The sequence below is a fragment of the Papaver somniferum genome, chromosome 11, assembly GCF_003573695.1.
Source record: "Papaver somniferum cultivar HN1 chromosome 11, ASM357369v1, whole genome shotgun sequence".
Lineage (NCBI taxonomy): Eukaryota > Viridiplantae > Streptophyta > Magnoliopsida > Ranunculales > Papaveraceae > Papaver > Papaver somniferum.
This window is the reverse complement of record NC_039368.1, coordinates 118,514,559-118,539,973: the sequence shown is the minus strand read 5'-3', so window position 1 is coordinate 118,539,973 and position 25,415 is coordinate 118,514,559. Positions and strand designations below refer to the sequence as shown.

Genomic DNA, 25,415 nt, shown 5'->3' with positions numbered 1-25,415 from the left:
TCCCTGGAGGTAAACTAGCAAGCTCCCAATTCTGGTTCCGACGGACTGAGTCCATTTACTAAATGAAGCTTCTTACCAGATGGGGTTTCAGTAGATATCAAGGCTTCTTTACAAGTCTGGGGCTCAGACTAAGCTATGCATGTTATGAAGTCGGTTTCATAAGAAGTCTCAAGTCTAATTATTTTACTTATCTTAGGCTCAACATCAACTTCATCTTCCTTTAAAATTAGTTCTGACTATTTGAAAATAAATCTAGGGGATCAACAATATATCTCTAATGAGGTACAAGTTTAGAATAAACATGTTCAAAGAACTCAGCATCCCTAGATTCCGTAATAAAATTCACACCAAAGTCAGAAAAATCAGAACACACAACTGGTAGGCTCTTAAAGATGTAGAAAATAAGAGTAAAAGAAAGCCTACTTGTTAAACCGCAAGTGCACGGTGTCGGTTGTAGTTTGTGCAATAACGGGTCGAATCCACAGGGACTTGTGTGTGTAGTTGAAGTTTCCTAAGCTAAGCAGTGACAGTAAGTGACAGTGGCAGTGACAGTTACAATGGCAATGAGCCAAAGGCAGTGAAGTATAGAATGAAGGTACTAGGGTCTTTGAATCTACTTCTTGATCCTAAACTAAGGAAGATCCTAATCAATCATGTTCTTGTTTCATCTCAGGGAAGATTGTGGATGATTTACTTAACTAATCTTACTAACTTACCCCTAGCATCAACTGTCTTCTCACAGTACAGCTGATCACAGGCTTGTTTGCTCAACCAGTCATCTAGCAATCCGCATTAGTGGAAGGTTAATCCCCTAAGTTCTCTAGTTCACCCCTAGCATTGAGTGTCTTCTTACAGCACACTCAATCACAGGTGCATTTGATCACTAAGTTTACTAACTTCCCTACTTCAATTAAGCATAGCCCTTCAAATGGACTGAATCCTTAGCTACTCTCACTCTTACACCCCTAGAATCAGCTGTCTTCTTACAGCACAGCTGATCACAGATGCATTCACTCAACTAGCTAATTATCAATCCTACTTAGTTTCAGCACTACAAGAACAGTGACAGGATTACTAACTATCTTAACATACAATCAAGAGTTTCATCTAAACCCTAGCACATGAAATTAGAACATGATAAACATAATTAACATTTAAAATTGAAATTATATTGACTTCAAAACATGAACTGAAAACAACTTGGAAGCTCTGGCTAGCCCAGGCATACTCTCAACAACACCCTCACAGCTCCTATTTATACAATTCGAATTAGGGTTACACTTTCCCCCAAATTCCCAAAACAGTGAATTAGGGTTTTTGAAATTAAAGAAATTGACATGACAATTCTCACCCATACTCCTGCTTCTCTTCTTCCTGCTCCTCTTCATGTCTTCCATGCTGCTACGCTCCAGCTCGAGCTTCCTCTGCCTATCAACCTAGTTCATCGATTTCAAAACCCTAACAGAGATAGGGAGTGTGAAATCAGTGAAATAGGTAGCATAGGATGATGGGGTAAGGATGGGTTTTGGTTGTATTTGATGTAGGGTGGTTGTAGTGGCTGGTAGGGATGATGGCGATGGCAGAAGGTGATGGTGATGACAGAGTTGTTCTCTGCAGAGGGTGAGGGAGAAAGAGAAAAAGAAGTCGATGGAAAATGGAGTAGGGAGTGTTTGGTTCGACTGGGGTCTAGGTGTGTTAGGTGCTATGGTGTTAGTCGGGATCATCCACTTTGATGATTTGCGAAGATCAGCCGTAGGATGATGAGATGATGAAATGAATCGGACGGCAAGATGAGAACAAGCTTTGACCGACCGTTGGATGATGAATACATTAAAAATGACGGTTGAGATTAGAATTAGGTGTTGTGGTGTTAGACAGGAACTTCAGATTTTGATGAATTATGATGAAGCGACCGTAGGATGCTGAGATGATCCAATCTGACGGCTGAAGATGGAGGCGGGTATGGATATTGGAAATGGTTTTGGATAAGGGTTTTGGACCTTGGGTATGCCAAGCCCATATCTTCTTTAAGAACAATTCTTCATTGTTAAGCCCATTTCTAGCCTTTTGGTCTTGCGCACAATATTCTTCGCGGCTTCCTTGTGTAATTCCTCCCGGCTTTTCACCGCTTTTCTGCTCTTTTCCGCTCCGCTATTCATCCAAACTTTATTTATTACCTAAAAATGAAAAATTAATTAATAAAAATATTTATTCTTGAAAACAAAGAAAATACAGAATATGGGATAAAATGTAGAATTAATGCACAAAAGATGAGTTAAATGCCAAGAAAAATATATAGAAATATGCACTTTTTAGCACTCATCAAATACCCCCAAACCTGAATTTTACTTGTCCTCAAGTAAAACAAAACTAAGGAAATCCTACCTATACCACTGTCGCTGGTCTCTCGAATGCATTTAGCATATGCACTAAGCCTTTTAAACCACTAAGTGTCCCTAGTGGACGAGTGAAGTCTCGTGAAGGTTTGCTTAGAACGTACCTACAAAGTTCTAGGTCAAAATATAAGCTCAGATTCCATGAAATGTGACATGTGCAAGACAGTAGAAGCTCACAGCAAAATGGAGATGTCAATCTAGCTATCAAAGGCACAATCCTAGCACTGATAACAAATAAAGACATGTGATAAGAGTGTAAAGTGTATCTACACATGTGTAAAGAAAGATCGGATGTTATGACTACTAATCACCAAGAGATAGTTTCTCAGGCTAAGAACCAAGGTCGAAATCTAGCTAGCTGTCCGGACTTTACGAGAATTGTGAATGAGTTGGAGGTATTTCACAATTACTCGCGTTGTACATCAATGGCATACACCCTCCTTGCTTATTACAATGAAACAACAAAATGACTCTTTACATGACTCTTATTTACATTGACTACTTTTATTTTTGGAACAAGAGAGAACTATTGTCTTTAACATGACAAAACATGGAATAAATAAATACTTGATTTTTTTTTTTTTTTTTGGAACAAGGAAACACTTTTGATACATAAGGAAAAAGAAACAAAAAAATTACATGACACTTTGCAAGAGGTAGCCCTTTTTGATGCACCCAGTTAAATTCGATGGTTGTTTTTCTTAATGTAACCTCCACCTTCTATCCCAACCAACCAAAGAACAAGCTAGTCAAGTTTCGTTCAGTATTCTAAAGTGATTGGCAACTAAAACTTCCGATAGAACACCTCAAGGATGAGGCTATACATGTATTGGTAGATCGTGCGCGTGCAAATTTCTTATCACTATGTGAATTGTGCTAGAATCAGGGTGCCTAAATATCTAGACTAAGACTCATAAAAATTACATATTTGCACAAGAGTCAACATTTCAAGGTAAATGAGCTCCATTTTTATGATTTTTTAATTTTTTACTTTTTTTTTTCAAAAAGAATGAGTTCTATTTTTCGATTATAGCATGTTATCAAAGTATCTACTTTTCACCCCCCAACCTAAACTAAACATTGTCCTCAATGTTTCTAATGATAAACATATTCATAACTTGGACAAATCAGAAGAACATGTTGAGTTTTGAGAGAAAGGAAAGAGATTACCCGATTTGACGAAAGAAATAAACGAACTCCATTATTCATGGTTAGAATCCAACGTATTTCAGCCGCGATAGCCATGGGGTAGTAAGATATAAAGAAAAAGAAACTAAAAACTACCTACCGGATCATGTACAAAAAATTCACTATATACATAAAGTCTAAAGAGTTGAGGATCAACCCAAAAGACAAAGTGTTGACACATAGAAAGTTTCAAAACACTAAAATTGGACTTAAATGGGAGTGAGAGTGAAAAACCGAATGAATCACCCCTAAACCTAAATTGTTCAAAAGGTTTACTTTTAAGCACAAAATCTTTTAATTTTAGGGGTTCAGGATTCAAAAGGTCTAACTCATAATGGACTGTTTTCGGGATGGGCAAAGAAATGCATTCCAACTGTGGCTCTTTAAAAGTGTTATATTTTGAAGCAAAATAGTCCAAGAGGACTTGGGAGGCACACAGTTCCAATCTTAGATTGGGAATTTTCAGAAAAGTTGGTTTAAAATTTTTGTTGCAAACCAAATCTAGGTTGGGTGGAATAATCTCGATTTGAGATTTAGGTAAGAAAGTGGGTACATCTAAATTATTTTCATGGGTACGATCAATAGTACCAACACATACTTTCCCTAATTCAGAAACAGGTAAAACATGCTCACATTCATCGAACAAAATATCAAGACCTAAATCAGTATCATGATTGTTCGAAGTACTCAAATCATCACCGGAAGAAATAACATTTTGTGACTTAGGCAAGGAATCAGACACATCAAATTCGTCCTTATGCATAATAAAATTAGTGTCTACAGAAGATTCAACTATTCCTATGTCATGTTCATCTTCACAGAAGAATTGTACAAGCCCCATATTAGAATCAAAATCATATGAATTACAATGAGTATCAGAAGAAACAACATTCATGAAGGTTGAGGCTGAGAAGCCATATGTTATTGAACCAAAAGGTTCCACAATATTTTCAGCAAAAACATGTTCTTCTAACATATCATTATCATCATAATCATCATCATGGTAACATGCATATTGATCCTCATTAAAAGTGGTGGTGTCCTTGGTCGATTCATGTTCCTCTAAATCAGGTTCATATTCAATATCATTTAGATGAATGGGACTGGACACTTCATTAGGGACAACATGCATTTCCTCATGAATTTCCTCCTTTTGTAGTTGAAGCAAAATCTGATCTAACTTCGCCTGAATGCGTGATATAGTTCTATCAGAATTTTGCTCACCGAGTCTGAGAGCTTCTACGGCGGAGTCTAAATTCATGGGAGTACAAAATTCTTCATGTTCAAATTGTGGTGAATGGTACATGTGTGCATGGTCATTAGGGTTTACAAAATATTGATCGCAACCTTCGAAAGGTTGATTATGGTCCCAATGACTACCAGCCTCACAATTTGTGGGCATTTCATAATTTGGATTTTCATGGTATCCCCTAGATTTCCTAAATTCATGCAAAACATAGCAATATTCATCAGGGTGGCCTAAACCACCACAAAAGGTACAAACATGCATATTAGGTTGGCTAGGTTGATACATGGGTGAATAGTTATACGGGTTTGCATATTGAGGCTCATGACCTTGAAAAGGTCCATAATTATAATCCCTATAACTATTGACATCATGGTCTGTGGGAGGCTCATAAGGTGAATCTTGCCCGTAAGCATCTCTAATAGATTTATTCCCAGAGGCAGACCAAAATCCAGACATGTCTTTGTTTTATGAAATAATCACACAAATCACAAAAAAGTAAGGCCCATGATTTTTTTTTTTTTTTTAGCCCAAAATTTAGTTAAGTTTTGTTCACAAAAGAGGCAAGCCCAAAATCCAAAAAGTTAAGTTTAGAGCAAGCCCACTATTAAGAAACTACAAGCCTAACAAACAACTAAATTACAAGCCCAAATAAAGAAAGAAATAAAAATAAAACTAATTATTACAAACCCACAAAAAAAAGAAAATAAAAATAAAACTAAAATTATTACAATCCCAAATAAAAAATAAAAGAAATAAAATTAAAATAATTATTACATGCCCAAAAAGATAATTAAAATTACAAGCCCAAAAGAGAATAACAATACAAACCCACAAAAAATTACAAGCCCAAAAAATTTGGGTTTGGGTTTAGGCTTACTTGCTTAAGCACAGCCCAGCTGTTCAGTTTGGTTGCAAAAGCCCAGTTGGGCTTTGGATCATCCTTCTTCAACTCCTTAACAGAGGCCCAGTTGGGTCACAACTTCTACTCCAACAGCACCAGGCTCAGCAACAGCTCCACAGTTCAGCAACTCCACAACACAGGAGCACAACAGGCAGCAGTTTCACAGGTGAGTTTTTGGACTTCACAGCACAATCAGTCAGCACCAGAGTCACAGCAACACCACAAACTTGTACAGGACAATGATGCAGGTGATGCAGCAAAACAAAATGCAGAGATGCTAATGCAGTCAAGAATGCAGTACAGTATGCAAAGAACAATATGCAGAGAACATGCAGTTAACTTCCAGAAGCACCAGCAAGTTAACAGCAGTGGTGCCCACAGCAGCTAGGGAAGACTCAGCTAGTGAAAGCAGCAAGTGAGAACTAGCTACAAGGCAGTGCACAACAAGTTATGCTAGATGAACTAAGTGCAAGGTAAGTTATGAACTGAGATGTATGAACAGGAAATTAATAGTAGGTTTAAGATGCAGATATGGTATGAATCAGTCAAGATGCAGTTAAGAATGCAAGATGCAGTTATGGTATGCAAACTACAAGACTATGCAGCTAAGAATGCAAGATGCAGTTATGTTATGAACAACAAGATGCAGTTATGGTATGAGATGCAGGATGACAGATGCAAATGGCAGAAGGTTATGCAAGATGAACAACAATGCTATGATGAACAACAAAAGAAAAAGAAAAAAAACAAGCTACACAGCTGTAACAGAAAACAGAAAAGCAAAATACACAAAGCTTCAACCACACAGCAGCCAAGTCCCCGGCAACGACGCCAAAAACTTGGTAGGATCTTAAAGATGTAGAAAATAAGAGTAAAAGAAAGCCTACTTGTTAAACCGCAAGTGCACGGTGTCGGTTGTAGTTTGTGCAAGAACGGGTCGAATCCACAGGTACTTGTGTGTGTAGTTGAAGTTTCCTAAGCTAAGCAGTGACAGTAAGTGACAGTGGCAGTGACAGTTACAATGGCAATGAGCCAAAGGCAGTGAAGTATATAATGAAGGTACTAGGGTCTTTGAATCTACTTCTTGATCCTAAACTAAGGCAGATCCTAATCAATCATGTTCTTGTTTCATCTCAGGGAAGATTGTGGATGATTTACTTAACTAATCTTACTAACTTACCCCTAGCATCAACTGTCTTCTCACAATACAGCTGATCACAGGCTTGTTTGCTCAACCAGTCATCTAGCAATCCGCATTAGTGGAAGGTTAATCCCCTAAGTTATCTAGTTCACCCCTAGCATTGAGTGTCTTCTTACAGCACACTCAATCACAGGTGCATTTGATCACTAAGTTTACTAACTTCCCTAATTCAATTAAGCATAGCCCTTCAAATGGACTGAATCCTTAGCTACTCTCACTCTTACACCCCTAGAATCAGCTGTCTTCTTACAGCACAGCTGATCACAGATGCATTCACTCAACTAGCTAATTATCAATCCTACTTAGTTTCAGCACTACAAGAACAGTGACAGGATTACTAACTATCTTAACATACAATCAAGAGTTTCATCTAAACCCTAGCACATGAAATTAGAACATGACAAACATAATTAACATTTGAAATTGAAATTATATTGACTTCAAAACATGAACTGAAAACAACTTGGAACCACTGTCTATTCCAGGCCCCTTGGGTGAAGCTCTGGCTAGCCCATGCATACTCTCAACAACACCCTCACAGCTCCTATTTATACAATTCGAATTAGGGTTACACTTTCCCACAAATTCCCAAAACAGTGAATTAGGGTTTTTGAAATTAAAGAAATTGACATGACAATTCTCACCCATACTCCTGCTGCTCTTCTTCCTGCTCCTCTTCATGTCTTCAATGCTGCTACGCTCCATCTCGAGCTTCCTCTGCCTATCAACCTAGTTCATCGATTTCAAAACCCTAACAGAGACAGGGAGTGTGAAATCAGTGAAATAGGTAGCATAGGATGATGGGGGAAGGATGGGTTTTGGTTGTATTTGATGTAGGGTGGTTGTAGTGGCTGGTAGGGATGATGGCGATGGCAGAAGGTGATGGTGATGGCAGAGTTGTTCTCTGCAGAGGGTGAGGGAGAAAGAGAAAAAGAAGTCGATGGAAAATGGAGTAGGGAGTGTTTGGTTCGACTGGGGTCTAGGTGTGTTAGGTGCTATGGTGTTAGTCGGGATCATCCACTTTGATGATTTGCGAAGATCAGCCGTAGGATGATGAGATGATGAAATGAATCGGACGGCAAGATGAGAACAAGCTTTGACCGACCGTTGGATGATGAATACATTAAAAATGACGGTTGAGATTAGAATTAGCTGTTGTGGTGTTAGACAGGAACTTCAGATTTTGATGAACTATGATGAAGCGACCGTAGGATGCTGAGATGATCCAATCTGACGGCTGAAGATGGAGGCGGGTATGGATATTGGAAATGGGTTTGGGTAAGGGTTTTGGACCTTGGGTATGCCAAGCCCATATCTTCTTTAAGAACAATTCTTCATTGTTAAGCCCATTTCTAGCCTTTTGGTCTTACGCACAATATTCTTCGCGGCTTCCTTGTGTAATTCCTCCCGGCTTTTCACCGCTTTTCTGCTCTTTTCCGCTCCGCTATTCATCCAAACTTTATTTATTACCTAAAAATGCAAAATTAATTAATAAAAATATTTATTCTTGAAAACAAAGAAAATACAGAATATGGGATAAAATGTAGAATTAATGCACAAAAGATGAGTTAAATGCCAAGAAAAATATATAGAAATATGCACTTTTTAGCACTCATCAAATACCCCCAAACCTGAATTTTACTTGTCCTCAAGTAAAACAAAACTAAGGAAATCCTACCTATACCACTGTCGCTGGTCTCTCGAATGCATTTAGCATATGCACTAAGCCTTTTAAACCACTAAGTGTCCCTAGTGGACGAGTGAAGTCTCGTGAAGGTTTGCTTAGAACGTACCTACAAAGTTCTAGGTCAAAATATAAGCTCAAATTCCATGAAATGTGACATGTGCAAGACAGTAGAAGCTCACAGCAAAATGGAGATGTCAATCTAGTTATCAAAGGCACAATCCTAGCACTGATAACAAATAAAGACATGTGATAAGAGTGTAAAGTGTATCTACACATGTGTAAAGAAAGATCGGATGTTATGACTACTAATAACCAAGAGATAGTTTCTCAGGCTAAGAACCAAGGTCGAAATCTAGCTAGCTGTCCGGACTTTACGAGAATTGTGAATGAGTTGGAGGTATTTCACAATTACTCGCGTTGTACATCAATGGCATACACCCTCCTTGCTTATTACAATGAAACAACAAAATGACTCTTTACATGACTCTTATTTACATTGACTACTTTTATTTTTGGAACAAGAGAGAACTATTGTCTTTAACATGACAAAACATGGAATAAATAAATACTTGATTTTTTTTTATTTTTTTTTTCTTCTCTTTTTTTTTTTTTTTTTTTTTTTTTTTTTTTTTTTTGATATACTTTTTTTTTTTTTTTGGAACAAGGAAACACTTTTGATACATAAGGAAAAAGAAACAAAAAAATTACATGACACTTTGCAAGAGGTAGCCCTTTTTGATGCACCCAGTTAAATTTGATGGTTGTTTTTCTTAATGTAACCTCCACCTTCTATCCCAACCAACCAAAGAACAAGCTAGTCAAGTTTCGTTCAGTATTCTAAAGTGATTGGCAACTAAAACTTCCGATAGAACACCTCAAGGATGAGGCTATACATGTATTGGTAGATCGTGCGCGTGCAAATTTCTTATCACTATGTGAATTGTGCTAGAATCAGGGTGCCTAATATCTAGACTAAGACTCATAAAAATTACATATTTGCACAAGAGTCAACATTTCAAGGTAAATGAGCTCCATTTTTATGATTTTTTAATTTTTACTTTTTTTTTTTCAAAAAGAATGAGTTCTATTTTTCGATTATAGCATGTTATCAAAGTATCTACTTTTCACCCCCAACCTAAACTAAACATTGTCCTCAATGTTTAATGATAAACATATTCATAACTTGGACAAATCAGAAGAACATGTTGAGTTTTGAGAGAAAGGAAAGAGATTACCCGATTTGACGAAAGAAATAAACGAACTCCATTATTCATGGTTAGAATCCAACGTATTTCAGCCGCGATAGCCATGGGGTAGTAAGATATAAAGAAAAAGAAACTAAAAACTACCTACCGGATCATGTACAAAAAATTCACTATATACATAAAGTCTAAAGAGTTGAGGATCAACCCAAAAGACAAAGTGTTGACACATAGAAAGTTTCAAAACACTAAAATTGGACTTAAATGGGAGTGAGAGTGAAAAACCGAATGAATCACCCCTAAACCTAAATTGTTCAACAGGTTTACTTTTAAGCACAAAATCTTTTAATTTTAGGGGTTCAGGATTCAAAAGGTCTAACTCATAATGGATTGTTTTCGGGATGGGAAAAGAAATGCATTCCAACTGTGGCTCTTTAAAAGTGTTATATTTTGAAGCAAAATAGTCCAAGAGGACTTGGGAGGCACACAGTTCCAATCCTAGATTGGGAATTTTCAGAAAAGTTGGTTTAAAATTTTTGTTGCAAACCAAATCTAGGTTGGGTGGAATAATCTCGATTTGAGATTTAGGTAAGAAAGTGGGTACATCTAAATTATTTTCATGGGTACGATCAATAGTACCAACACATACTTTCCCTAAATCAGAAACAGGTAAAACATGCTCACATTCATCGAACAAAACATCAAGACCTAAATCAGTATCATGATTGTTCGAAGTACTCAAATCATCACCGGAAGAAATAACATTTTGTGACTTAGGCAAGGAATCAGACACATCAAATTCGTCCTTATGCATAATAAAATTAGTGTCTACAGAAGATTCAACTATTCCTATGTCATGTTCATCTTCACAGAAGAATTGTACAAGCCCCATATTAGAATCAAAATTATGAATTACAATGAGTATCAGAAGAAACAACATTCATGAAGGTTGAGGCTGAGAAGCCATATGTTATTGAACCAAAAGGTTCCACAATATTTTCAGCAAAAACATGTTCTTCTAACATATCATTATCATCATAATCATCATCATGGTAACATGTAATTGATCCTCATTAAAAGTGGTGGTGTCCTTGGTCGATTCATGTTCCTCTAAATCAGGTTCATATTCAATATCATTTAGATGAATGGGACTGGACACTTCATTAGGGACAACATGCATTTCCTCATGAATTTCCTCCTTTTGTAGTTGAAGCAAAATCTGATCTAACTTCGCCTGAATGCGTGATATAGTTCTATCAGAATTTTGCTCACCGAGTCTGAGAGCTTCTACGGTGGAGTCTAAATTCATGGGAGTACAAAATTCTTCATGTTCAAATTGTGGTGAATGGTACATGTGTGCATGGTCATTAGGGTTTACAAAATATTGATCGCAACCTTCGAAAGGTTGATTATGGTCCCAATGACTACCAGCCTCACAATTTGTGGGCATTTCATAATTTGGATTTTCATGGTATCCCCTAGATTTCCTAAATTCATGCAAAACATAGCAATATTCATCAGGGTGGCCTAAACCACCACAAAAGGTACAAACATGCATATTAGGTTGGCTAGGTTGATACATGGGTGAATAGTTATACGGGTTTGCATATTGAGGCTCATGACCTTGAAAAGGTCCATAATTATAATCCCTATAACTATTGACATCATGGTCTGTGGGAGGCTCATAAGGTGAATCTTGCCCGTAAGCATCTCTAATAGATTTATTCCCAGAGGCAGACCAAAATCCAGACATGTCTTTGTTTTATGAAATAATCACACAAATCACAAAAAAGTAAGGCCCATAATTTTTTTTTTTTTTTTTTGTTTGTGTTGGGTTTTGAAGCCCAAATTTTAGTTTAAAAGAAACTACAAGCCTAACAAACAACTAAATTACAAGCCCAAATAAAGAAAGAAATAAAAATAAAACTAATTATTACAAACCCACAAAAAAAAAAGAAAATAAAAATAAAACTAAAATTATTACAATCCCAAATAAAATAAAATAAAAAAATAAAATAAAAGAAATAAAATTAAAATAATTATTACATGCCCAAAAAGATAATTAAAATTACAAGCCCAAAATAGAATAACAATACAAACCCACAAAAAATTACAAGCCCAAAAAATTTGGGTTTGGGTTTAGGCTTACTTGCTTAAGCACAGCCCAGCTGTTCAGTTTGGTTGCAAAAGCCCAGTTGGGCTTTGGATCATCCTTCTTCAACTCCTTAACAGAGGCCCAGTTGGGTCACAACTTCTACTCCAACAGCACCAGGCTCAGCAACAGCTCCACAGTTCAGCAACTCCACAACACAGGAGCACAACAGGCAGCAGTTTCACAGGTGAGTTTTTGGACTTCACAGCACAATCAGTCAGCACCAGAGTCACAGCAACACCACAAACTTGTACAGGACAATGATGCAGGTGATGCAGCAAAACAAAATGCAGAGATGCTAATGCAGTCAAGAATGCAGTACAGTATGCAAAGAACAATATGCAGAGAACATGCAGTTAACTTCCAGAAGCACCAGCAAGTTAACAGCAGTGGTGCCCACAGCAGCTAGGGAAGACTCAGCTAGTGAAAGCAGCAAGTGAGAACTAGCTACAAGGCAGTGCACAACAAGTTATGCTAGATGAACTAAGTGCAAGGTAAGTTATGAACTGAGATGTATGAACAGGAAATTAATAGTAGGTTTAAGATGCAGATATGGTATGAATCAGTCAAGATGCAGTTAAGAATGCAAGATGCAGTTATGGTATGCAAACTACAAGACTATGCAGCTAAGAATGCAAGATGCAGTTATGTTATGAACAACAAGATGCAGTTATGGTATGAGATGCAGGATGACAGATGCAAATGGCAGAAGGTTATGCAAGATGAACAACAATGCTATGATGAACAACAAAAAAAAGAAAAAAAACAAGCTACACAGCTGTAACAGAAAACAGAAAAGCAAAATACACAAAGCTTCAACCACACAGCAGCCAAGTCCCCGGCAACGACGCCAAAAACTTGGTAGGATCTTAAAGATGTAGAAAATAAGAGTAAAAGAAAGCCTACTTGTTAAACCGCAAGTGCACGGTGTCGGTTGTAGTTTGTGCAAGAACGGGTCGAATCCACAGGTACTTGTGTGTGTAGTTGAAGTTTCCTAAGCTAAGCAGTGACAGTAAGTGACAGTGGCAGTGACAGTTACAATGGCAATGAGCCAAAGGCAGTGAAGTATAGAATGAAGGTACTAGGGTCTTTGAATCTACTTCTTGATCCTAAACTAAGGCAGATCCTAATCAATCATGTTCTTGTTTCATCTCAGGGAAGATTGTGGATGATTTACTTAACTAATCTTACTAACTTACCCCTAGCATCAACTGTCTTCTCACAGTACAGCTGATCACAGGCTTGTTTGCTCAACCAGTCATCTAGCAATCCGCATTAGTGGAAGGTTAATCCCCTAAGTTCTCTAGTTCACCCCTAACATTGAGTGTCTTCTTACATCACACTCAATCACAGGTGCATTTGATCACTAAGTTTACTAACTTCCCTACTTCAATTAAGCATAGCCCTTCAAATGGACTGAATCCTTAGCTACTCTCACTCTTACACCCCTAGAATCAGCTGTCTTCTTACAGCACAGCTGATCACAGATGCATTCACTCAACTAGCTAATTATCAATCCTACTTAGTTTCAGCACTACAAGAACAGTGACAGGATTACTAACTATCTTAACATACAATCAAGAGTTTCATCTAAACCCTAGCACATGAAATTAGAACATGATAAACATAATTAACATTTGAAATTGAAATTATATTGACTTCAAAACATGAACTGAAAACAACTTGGAAGCACTGGCTATTACAGGCCCCTTGGGTGAAGCTCTGGCTAGCCCAGGCATACTCTCAACAACACCCTCACAGCTCCTATTTATACAATTCGAATTAGGGTTACACTTTCCCCCAAATTCCCAAAACAGTGAATTAGGGTTTTGAAATTAAAGAAATTGACATGACAATTCTCACCCATACTCCTGCTGCTCTTCTTCCTGCTCCTCTTCATGTCTTCCATGCTGCTACGCTCCAGCTCGAGCTTCCTCTGCCTATCAACCTAGTTCATCGATTTCAAAACCCTAACAGAGAGAGGGAGTGTGAAATCAGTGAAATAGGTAGCATAGGATGATGGGGGAAGGATGGGTTTTGGTTGTATTTGATGTAGGGTGGTTGTAGTGGCTGGTAGGGATGATGGCGATGGCAGAAGGTGATGGTGATGGCGGAGTTGTTCTCTGCAGAGGGTGAGGGAGAAAGAGAAAAAGAAGTCGATGGAAAATGGAGTAGGGAGTGTTTGGTTCGACTGGGGTATAGGTGTGTTAGGTGCTATGGTGTTAGTCGGGATCATCCACTTTGATGATTTGTGAAGATCAGCCGTAGGATGATGAGATGATGAAATGAATCGGACGGCAAGATGAGAACAAGCTTTGACCGACCGTTGGATGATGAATACATTAAAAATGACGGTTGAGATTAGAATTAGGTGTTGTGGTGTTAGACAGGAACTTCAGATTTTGATGAACTATGATGAAGCGACCGTAGGATGCTGAGATGATCCAATCTGACGGCTGAAGATGGAGGCGGGTATGGATATTGGAAATGGGTTTGGGTAAGGGTTTTGGACCTTGGGTATGCCAAGCCCATATCTTCTTTAAGAACAATTCTTCATTGTTAAGCCCATTTCTAGCCTTTTGGTCTTGCGCACAATATTCTCCGCGGCTTCCTTGTGTAATTCCTCCCGACTTTTCACCGTTTTTCTGCTCTTTTCCGCTCCGCTATTCATCCAAACTTTATTTATTACCTAAAAATGCAAAATTAATTAATAAAAATATTTATTCTTGAAAACAAAGAAAATACAGAATATGGGATAAAATGTAGAATTAATGCACAAAAGATGAGTTAAATGCCAAGAAAAATATATAGAAATATGCACTTTTTAGCACTCATCAACAACCAAAAATCTATTTGTAGAAGTATATTCAGCATACCCTATACGAAAACACAATAAACATTTTTGGTTTCAATCTAGTTCTTTTAGGAAGAGGAATTACAATCTTAGTCAAACACCCCCACACTTTGACGCATTCATAAGAAGGTCATCTAACTTTCCATAAACCATATGGAGTTTCATCGATCCTTAAAAGGGTACTTTATTCATGATATACTAGTTAAGAGGACTGCCTCCCCCCACAAGGCTGCAGGTAATCCTGAACTAATCAACATGGAAATTATCATCTCCTTAAGGATACGGTTGTTATGTTCAAGGCTTCTAATTGGTTTCCAACTTCAAGTTTATACATCTTAAGGCTTCTAAGGCGTCATCCTTATCCCTAAGCAAGTATACAAGATAGTACCTCGTACAATCATCTACGGAAGTTATAAACCATCTTTTACCACAGTGGTTTTCGGTTGAACTCATGTCAACTAGGCCTAACTGAATTAATTTTAAAGGCTTAGAATTACTCTTAACATTTGTGCTAAAATGTTTTATAGCATATTTTGATTCTTCACAGATTTCACTTTTGTGTTCAAAATCCAAACTAAATTTGGGTACGCAGCCTATGCTAGTCAGTTAAGCATTGACTTATAAGTTTACGGTTCCAAGTCTACCACGTAAAACAATCAATCACACAAAGAAAGCACAAGAATCAACTATGTTCACATCATCAGTTTTTCCGTTAAGCTTATATAGACCCAAAGTCCTATAACTCTTGCCTAAAAAATCACTGCCTAGTTACAACAAGTTTTCCAGATTCAATTAAGATCTTAAATCTTTTTCCATCTACAACAGAACAAGATACAAGTTTTTCGCATATGCTCGGAACATGAAAGCTTCATTCAATGTGAGAATATTACAGATATGAGCTTCTGCTCGACCTTTTCCTTATATGCAACCTCTATTGCAGATGAGTTACTCAATAAGAGTTTCTCGACATCCCCTATCCTATGATAGGAGGTGAACATGTCTCTGTTTCAACAAACATTCTTGGTGGCTCCAGAGTCCACCTACCGGTCTCTCACATTGGTTATTAGAATAACTTCCGACATTATGCCACTAAACTCGTTCTAGTTTGTTTCAACTAAATTAACATTAACTTTCTACTGATTAAGGTTTTTATGTTGTCTACAATTTACTGCCGCGTGGCCAGGAATTTTACAAACATAACAATCATCTTTAATTAAAGTAATGCTGGATTCAGTTTTACGAAACATACCTTTCTTCTGAAGACTACGCTTAGAACTGTTTGATGTTGTCGCCTTTGTCAATTTTGGAAGACTTGTGTTCAGCCACATGCGCCTATTAGCCATGTCCCTTGCAGATGACACCTTTATTCACAAACCACAATTCCGAACCGGAAAGCAAAATATGAGTTTTGAAGATAACATCTAAATTTACAAACTTCATTTGAAACACCATTTCAAAAAACTCATGGTTACCCCAAAAATAATAATTTTGTCAATAACAAATTTCTGCTCGTCAGAATTTTTCAGAAACGTTTCTCTGTTTTGTAAAATATCAAAAAAATACTTTTACAACTCCAAAAATTCCGAAATTTTACGTGGGTAACTATCAAGATGTATACTACATTTGGTCAAAAGGGATCTCCGACATTACTTCTAGGTTAAGAGATATACTGGAAACTCTACAGCTGACCAAAAAACGTTTTTAGTTTTTCACTCCACAATTAACATCCATGATTCACAAACAATCAATCGTTTTCGATTATTACAAATACTAATGTCTTAAGATTGTTGGGTGCAATAATCAAAAATAAAGAAAAATCAAATAAGCAAAAGTTATTGATACTTAGCTCCTTTATAATGAAAGTGATTGCTTTAACGAAACGAACAAGCTCCCCATATCTCCGCAACAGCAACAGGGCAAAACTTTGGAAAACAAAGTGTTTATTTTATGTAGTAGATTCTCAACTTGAGCTTGGCAACTCCGAAAAAACATTAAGGAAAATTGCAAATGCTAAAACAATACAAAATATTTTCCTTTGGGGGTCTCTCTAAAATATAGAGAAACCCTTTTCCCCATGTTTTCTCTTAGGGGTCTCTCTAAAATATAGAGCAACCCCTTTATCATACCTTTTTACAAAAATAGTGAATTTGTTTATATAATTGACAAATACAACTTAAGAAGAGTTACTCCCCTATGTGGGACTAAAAATCTTATACAGCCTCTTAAAAACAATTAAAAAGTGGAAACTCCACTATGTGGGACTCATCATTTTTTCATTCATAAAATAAACACTAAATTAATATCTTTAAAAAATATTTTTATTAATCGTTTTTCCAACAGTCGCTAATGTCAAAATCCACTTGGGAAACCAAAGTGAATGCTTATAAGATATGGGGTTGATCAGATGACCAAATTCAAAGTGCATTTCTGATGCACCCTATGTGCATGCTGCACTCAGCGGAGACGATAATGCGTAAGATGGATTACCTTAGTAAATAAACTGGGTTATAGTTCGTCAGATATTGCTAAGTCTCCGTCCATTTTGTACTCTAGCTTGAAATGGTCCGAGGAGTGCTCCTTGAAGAAGTTTGTGTTCAAGTATTGAGGTAGAAGCTCCTGAGATACTGAACCGATTTTACAACTTAAAAGTTTACACACTCCAAAGAAGCTTTCTTTAATTTGTTTGTTTGCATTTTAGTACTTTATGGAGAGTGCAATCAAGCTCTCTGTTGGAAAATTCTTAATTATGCTTGTTTCACATTATTTATCATAAGAGGACTTTATCAAGTTCAAATTTGTAACTACGCTGGAGCATCCTCCTCGGTCTCCATGGATAACCGCTTTACTCTAATTGCATGGTGGGGGGAAATCATATGCTAAAATAAGCTTCATTAAACCATTATTCCACTACAAGACACAAGACACCAACAACATATCCCAAGGACAAGGAAACTTAAAAACCGCTAACATACGACTAACCACCAGCTAACTAGAACTAATGACATACAAGTAACTAGACAGTTCCTGGAACAACATACACTAAAAAACCAAAGGGAAATACAAGGACAAATCGATCTCTCACACCGACGTGTACATCTTGGAATCTAGTTGGTCTGACTTCGAGTACGGTACTTAGACTCGTCAATATCAACGCCTTCCTGTTCTGCACGTTCGCCACCAGACTGATCCATGGTGCTGAGTCCACCTTTCCTTCCCATCTCTTGGTACCCTTCAGTACCTAGCTGTTCCTTCCTTGTTTGTCCTCCTCGGCTACGCCCTAAATCACAAAACCGAGCACTTCCATATAAGAAACTAGCAAAGCAAATATATTAAATAAATGTAGGCGAAACGAAAAGGGATACCCTCAGCAAGATGTTCCTGAGCTTCGAGACTCTTTCCTCCGGTACCACCAGGGACAACAGTCTCTCCTTCCCTTGCCCTGCTGTCAAGCTGTTGCCTGTCTTCCGAAGACATCTTTTCCTTTTCTTTTTTTTTTTCTTAAAGGTGATCACTGGATTATTATGTCTGTGTATCTACGGTTTTGGCGGTATTGTTTTGTCGTAGGTTGGTGATTAAGCTAAGTGGATGTATTTAATACATTTTGGCACGTAATGGTAAAACGTGGAGTACAGAGGAGCTGCTTACAGGACACGTTTGTGATTGTGCAGCAAGTGAATGACAAGTTTGTGATTGTGCAGCGAAGGAATGACAACTAATACTAGCCTAACACGTTTATGGTTGTTTTTATGGGTTTGTAGCTGTTTTCTAAGTCTTTAAGCAGAGTTTTGTTGGTCTCTATGCAGGGCCGTTCCTCACAAATTTTTACCCCCGAAGAAAAAAAAAAAATCATGTCCCAAATATTTTTTTTACACATTATGATAATAATATATAAAAAATTTATTCGAAACTTTTAAAGGTTTAACCTTTTTAAAAAGCACCAAAATTACCTAACTGTAAGCCCTTTCAAAAGTCCCTAAACAAATTTTAAACTAATTATGGGAAAATGAATCGATCAAAAAACCCAACATCATCTCACACCTAATGTAAATCCCAAATATTATCTATTTATATGTGTGTTAGAAATAAAAGGAAAATAAACATGAATTAGTGAGATATATTTTCCAACCAACGTTGAAGAATCAAAATTGTCATGGGATAAAAAGAAAAACAAAATTATCTGTTGAAAACTGGGAGGAAATTAACGACTTAAAGAAAATTAACAAATAAGTCCACAAACTTTTATACCAATTAAATTTCTGTCCAAAACATTTGTGTTCTTGTAACACTTTTTACTTTTAAGAGTATCCTATGAACCATGTTTTTATACCCAATAATTTTAGGGCATACTCAAACACTAGTCCTAACTAGAGTGACCTGATAAGGGGTACCCTCTGGATGTTAAATTACCTAGATACCCTTAAATCCTTTAAATTACCTAGATACCCTTGAACATTAGGGTGTTTCGGCTTATATGAAGTTATCAATATATGCCAAACCAATAACATTACTTTAACCCAAACATTTACAAATTCATGTTCGGCTTATACTATTTTGAATATATAAGCCGAACCTGTAATAATTTTTATTCCGGGCTATTCAGGATGTAGTTCGGCTTACTATGAAACTTTCATATTAGCCGAACTACTGTCTAGCAAAAGGGTTAGAATTGAAAATTATAGGTTCGGCGCATGCTGTAAACAGATTCAATGAGCCGAACCGTTCATGTTGAAAGTGGAAAATATAGGTTCGGCGCATGTTGTAACCAAAGAATGAGCCGAACCGTTCATCATTTGGTTGATTCGGCTCATAGATGTCAGCCGAACCTGATCCTGATAAGCCGAACCATGAAGCAAAAATCCAAACTTTCTCCTTCTCTTTCTCTCCTTCTTAACCAAAACTTTGATTTTTTTTCCACAAAATTTTTTCATCTAAACAACCTTATAATTCTGAAAAAATTAATTTAACCACTAAACAAAATTTTTAATCACTAATCCAAATTATTAACACTAATATATAAAGGACAGATTTATCATTATAAAAAAATTTGGTTAAGGGGCTATCTCATTTTGTTATTTAACATCCCTTTTCAAATAGTGGAGTATGCCTTGAAAGTTTTTGGTATGCCCAAAAACATGGTTCTATCCTATATCAAACTGGGCTTTTGCCGCCCTTAGACCTTGCTGCCTCCTAGTAGGCCTTTCCCAGATTACCCTATGGGACCGGTCTTGATTGGATGGGATTTTATTAGGAATGAAGAGCGCCAACGCATGGTGAAAATCAGGCCACGGGATAGCAACAATTCAGAGTTCAATTGGAATTACTATTGTCATTAACCTCATGTCCTAATTAATCTAGAAATTAGGAATCTGATGTCTAAAATATGTTTTGCAGGTGGTTATTGGGACTTCCGGATGGAAGTACTTCTGCTCCGCCATTGGATGATATGTAAGTCCGCGTATTTGATGTTTGTTAGGTTACTGTTCTATCACTTATTATGATATATGATGCATACACAAATCATGTACGTCTTCTTCTTTAAATTTGAAATAGTATTCTTGAAACTTGCAAAGATTGCACTTGACATTTGTATTGTTTATCGTGCAAAATGCACTTCGTTATATTCAAGTTGTCCTGCATTTGTAAGTTTAGTTTGAATTGGTATTATTGAAATTTGCAAAGATTGCACTTGACATTTGTATTGTTTAAATAGACTTTTCTCCTCTTTTTATTCTGATAGCTTGGTCTTAACTAGACTCTTTTCCTATTCTTTTTTTCTGATAGTTTGGTATTTACTTTTCCATCAGGTTTCATACGAGAATATGAAGGCATCGGTCGAAAAATGTAATGACTTACCAAGTTTTGAAGGAAAAGGGTCATGTGGTTCATCGCTTTCTATTTCTTTTGGACAACATCGATATACTTCAAGATGTTAAAAATCATCTAAGGTCCATAATTAAGTATATGAGTTGCACGGGTTTGCTGCGGTTTGCCAATATAGTTACAGTAAGCTCAGTCTCATTTGAGAAAACTCGTTTCAAGATGAGAAAGATTATTCTGGAACACTTGAAGAAGATACAACAGAACTCTAAGCATAAAATCCATAAAAGATTTATTGAAGAAGTACCTAATTAACATCGTAAGAATCTGTCTAACTTCAAATAACTAGTGATGTAAAAGTTGTAGACCCTGCTTACTTATGTCATCACAGTGCTGAAATGAAGATAGAGAAAGGCATCAAAGAAATGAATCATCAGTTTGTAGCACCCCCAAAGCTAGCAGCTGACTAATCCAAGATATTAATTAAACTAAAGAGACACTAACAATCTAAATCATAAACTTAAGCATTCAATTAAAAAATCTGCTTCAAAACTTAACCTAAAAACTAACCCCGCTCTAAAATATATGTATACAAGAAATCCTCTCAAATGATACATATATAATAGTCATATGGTTACAGATAGAGCATACAACATAATAAACATATACGAAGTTAACCAACTAACGAACTCAACCCTTGAAGCTTTCGCTGCGCAACTCTGATTTGTCTCTGAAACTGAAAGTGGGAATAGGTGAGCACATCATCCCTAAAAGGGGTGCCCAGTAGGAATAACATTTAATTTTCAAATAATCATAACAAGATTTTGGAAAACAATAATGTTTTCCTAAACATTAAAAAGCGACTAAGTCACTGAAACAAAACAAATTTGTTTATGGAAAAACTACTTCGTCAAACAATGTATAATATTTGTGCTAACGACTCTCAATAGCTATTGATATCACCAAAACCATGATGACCCGTAGTAAGCGTAAAAGCTGAATTCATGTAGATATAAATGTGAAGGAGCGTATCCTATATACCACTTGTCTCTGAAACTGAAAGTGGAAATTCGTATTTCCCATAACATTTCATATGACAACCGAACATTACAAGTCCTTTCCAAACCATGGAAAGATTAACAGAATTATCATAATGCAATTTAAACAAAGCATGGAACACACAACTAGACAATGCATGAGTTTGTTAAGCAGAAACTTTTGTAAAAGAAACAACAATGGTTACAAAAGAGTTAATTGTATTCCCACCTCTTTTGATGACAAGCCACGCCTACCTCGAGATCCACGATCCACTGGATCATCCTTTGAATTGGTCATTATTAATAGACCAACTGTTAATCACACAAGAACTCTAAGAATCTAACCAAAATGGCTCATACAAATATCATACAAGAATCATATAGCTTTATCTAATGGTTCTAGGCCCATTTATTATTCCACACATCTTCATTATCCGTCTCTTGCACTTCTAAAGGTTTACTAATTCAATTAGGTTGATTCTAAAGTCCAATAACTAAGTCTTATGAATATCTACAACTTTGTAGAAGGAATCAAATGCTAATTCGAATCACAAGAGGTCCAAAACATCTAATTAAGAAAACTGCCCTAAGCCGAAGTCCACCAAAGTCAACTAACAGTCACTAACGGTCAAGGGTCAAATGACAGTCAACGTCCAAGGTCGGGTCAAAGTCCAGGGTCAAATAGTCAAAGTCTAAAGTCTAAATCGGTCAACTGAGTCAATGTGGGTCTAGACAAGGTAACTCGGTGAGTCAACACCGATTAAATCCAGTCAGAAAACCGAGTCAGCTAAACTAACTCAGCCATACAACTGACTAGGATGACTAATAGGCCACAAGCCTAAGCTAAACTTCTATTACAGATTTTATTTCAATAACAATCTATTCATTCTTTCTAAATGAACTTCAAAATCAAATTACAAATTACCAGCAATTGCAGATCCAAGCTTTCACTCTTTCTACAACTACAAGCTCAACTTCACCACATTCATCTATCTCTCATTCAACACAATCAACACTTTAACTTCTCTCTGGTAACACCACTATGACTCAACCATAACAACAGAAACTTAACTCCATCTCTAGAACATCAACTACATCTCAAAACAGCATTACCATTTTAACAAACATACCACTTTCCTCAATCATCTACGAAAAGGCGAGGGTACCCAAATATACCTCAAGCTAAAACTTTTCCTACCTATAAGTCCTTTCTCCGAAAGTGATTGTCTATGGAATGAGTCGAGACAATACAACTAATCGTTTCATACTTCATGTGATCGTCTATGGATACGAGATCGAGACAATACAACAACGAAGTATGTTTGCTTGATACGAAAGTTCGGACTTAACCAAACACAATAGGATTGCTTATCAAGTAAATAGGAATTAACGTTTGTGTAATTTACTTTAATTATAATAAAATAATTATAATGCGGAATATAAAAGTAAATGACACAGCAAGATTTTGTTAACGAGAAACCACAAATGCAGAAAAACCCCGAGACCTAGTCCAGAATTGAATACTCTCAGGATTAAGCCGCTACACAAAATTACACGAACTTCGTATAGTTGAGACCAAGTAACTAAACCTATAGTTCACCGAGTTCCTTATGTATTCCCACGCATCCAACTTATAACTAAGTCACGTACTTGGAACAATTCTTTTGGTTCGTATTCCAAACACTAAAGGAACAAAAAATCTATTTGGTATCAACCCTATTCAACCAAATGATATGAGTCGGACAAAGGATCTTCTGTTTATCTCAACATAAACTCCTTCGTCAGGTCCTTAGATCTATCTTATGTTCAATCACCCAAAGGTAATATATTAAGATTAAGCCAACAACACCTTTAATTCGAAGAATCGTGTTGATGCCGATCTACTCAATTAATCAATCCAATCTACCACAAGGATAAACAGATTATTAATTAGATCCTCCTTTACCTAAACAAGTATTGTGCACACCAAAGATTATAAAACCCAAGTCAGATCTTCAATATCTTCTTTGTCTTCAAATCTTCTTAAATCTTCAATAAAAACCTGCATAAAATCACTTGAATCTCTTGTGATCAATCACGCACAGAACGGAGTCTGATAACAATGGATTATCACAAGATCGTCTTTGGAACTAACAACAGTCTAAAGATCCCTGTCGAAACTCTGAACTAGTTTGAGTGAATCTATATCAGAAGAGAAAATTCTCAAGAATAAACAAACTAGGTGCAATCATATTTCAACCACCGTTAGTCAATCAAATCAGTCGAAAACAAAAGATAAACCGCAATTATCTATTTTCCCACCAACGGGTTGCGCTAGAGATTCTCAATCCCAAAGAAGACTTTAAACTGAGCGGTCGTAAGAGATTTCGCCTAATTAGATTACTCTCCTCTCAGAATAGGCGGCTACACCAGTAACAACAACAAAAGAGTAAATATGTTGTTATGAAGGATTAGTTTGCTAGAAAGGCAAACTTCGAGTATTTATAGACAAGGAATTTTGGACACCAAGGAATTTCCAAAGCCGAAAATATTCTCAAGATATTCATAAAAGCACAGATTCGGTTTTCATAGTTCCTGGAAATGCTCTGTCCAAAAATAACGATCGAAATCTCTCGGAAAATCTAATTAGTAAATGCACATTACTAATTCTGTAATTTCCCTACAAAATGAAATTAGTAACCTTAATTAAAAGATTCTTAACTTACTTATGTTTCGATCCTGGGATTCTCTTCCCTTATCCACTAAGGAATATCTTTGAAAAATTAAAGAAATAAACATTCACAGCACGTTTTCAAAGTTTGTCGACATCTTAACTTTATAAGTTCTCTTTCACACTTACAACCTTGAAACCGATTTGCCACACTTCCAAACAAGTTTAGAATTGGTTCATCTTACTTTCAAAAACTATGTGATTGATCAAACCAACATTCAATCACAATCATGGGTTAACGGTTCTACCAAAACAAGTTTCGGTTCTACCTCCATGTGAGTATTGTGCATATACACACTAGCTTTCCAAAAATTCGGTTGACTAGGTACTAGGATCGGTTCCCCTCATATATATGTTATCTAACTTATATGTGTTGCACATGTCCATAGTATCGGTTCCCCTTTGCCTAAAAACATGTTGCACATGTCTATAGGATCGGTTCCCCTTTCAGCTATAAACCTTGCTACACCCAATACAAGGATCAGTTCCCTTTGATGTATTGCACCCCTTACAAGGATCGGTTTCCCTTTCCTTTTAATTGGTCAGACATACAAAATCCGATCATACCACAGGTGATTACTTAAGATCGGTTTTACTAATAAAATTTATACCGATACGTAAGTCAGGCCTTTGTGAACAGTTATACCAAGAATACAACAAGTTGTGAGCGGTTATACTCTATCACACATATTGGTTGTTCATAAGATATACAATGAATAACAAAACCAATAACACCTGGCAATTTCCTTTTTGGTCCACAAACAAGTTTATGAACTTACTTCCTTAGAACACATGTAAACATTGTTCCCTAGGTTGAAATCCTCACATCATGCCCATACATAATCACAATATCATTCAAATAATTATGGCGATGTCTTATCTACAAAGTTTAATGGTTAAGAAATAAACCTCGTATTGTATTCCTTAATACTATGTCTATCTAGAGTTCACATATGCTTCGCATTTATGTTTTAAATATGCACGACTTGAAAGATACGTTAGGGAATGAAACAATTCAAGT

The 25,415-nt window shown here is 36.6% G+C and overlaps 1 protein-coding gene across 2 annotated transcripts; it reads right to left on the bottom strand.

The window, feature by feature from the left end:
- Window positions 1-17,807: 17,807 nt before the first annotated feature.
- Window positions 17,808-25,188, bottom strand: LOC113320654 (protein EMB-1-like). 2 transcript variants are annotated; one of them, XM_026568551.1, is made up of 3 exons: window positions 25,170-25,188; window positions 18,193-18,291; window positions 17,808-18,107 (listed from the first exon to the last, which is right to left on the bottom strand). In XM_026568551.1, exons 1-3 carry the CDS (start codon window positions 25,186-25,188, stop codon window positions 17,935-17,937), a joined length of 291 nt encoding a protein of 96 aa, XP_026424336.1. In that variant the 3' UTR covers window positions 17,808-17,934. The 2 variants fall into 2 exon arrangements, with proteins under 2 accessions (XP_026424336.1, XP_026424335.1); XM_026568550.1 differs by lacking the exon at window positions 25,170-25,188 and having other exon boundaries at window positions 18,193-18,328.
- Window positions 25,189-25,415: the final 227 nt, after the last annotated feature.

What these genes read in the sequence shown, in the direction of transcription:
- LOC113320654 (XM_026568551.1), bottom strand. An exon ending in TCAGGAACATCTTGCTGAGG is followed by an intron (nt 18,108 to 18,192) that starts GTATCCCTTTTC and finishes TTTGTGATTTAG; the next exon opens with GGCGTAGCCGAGGAGGACAA.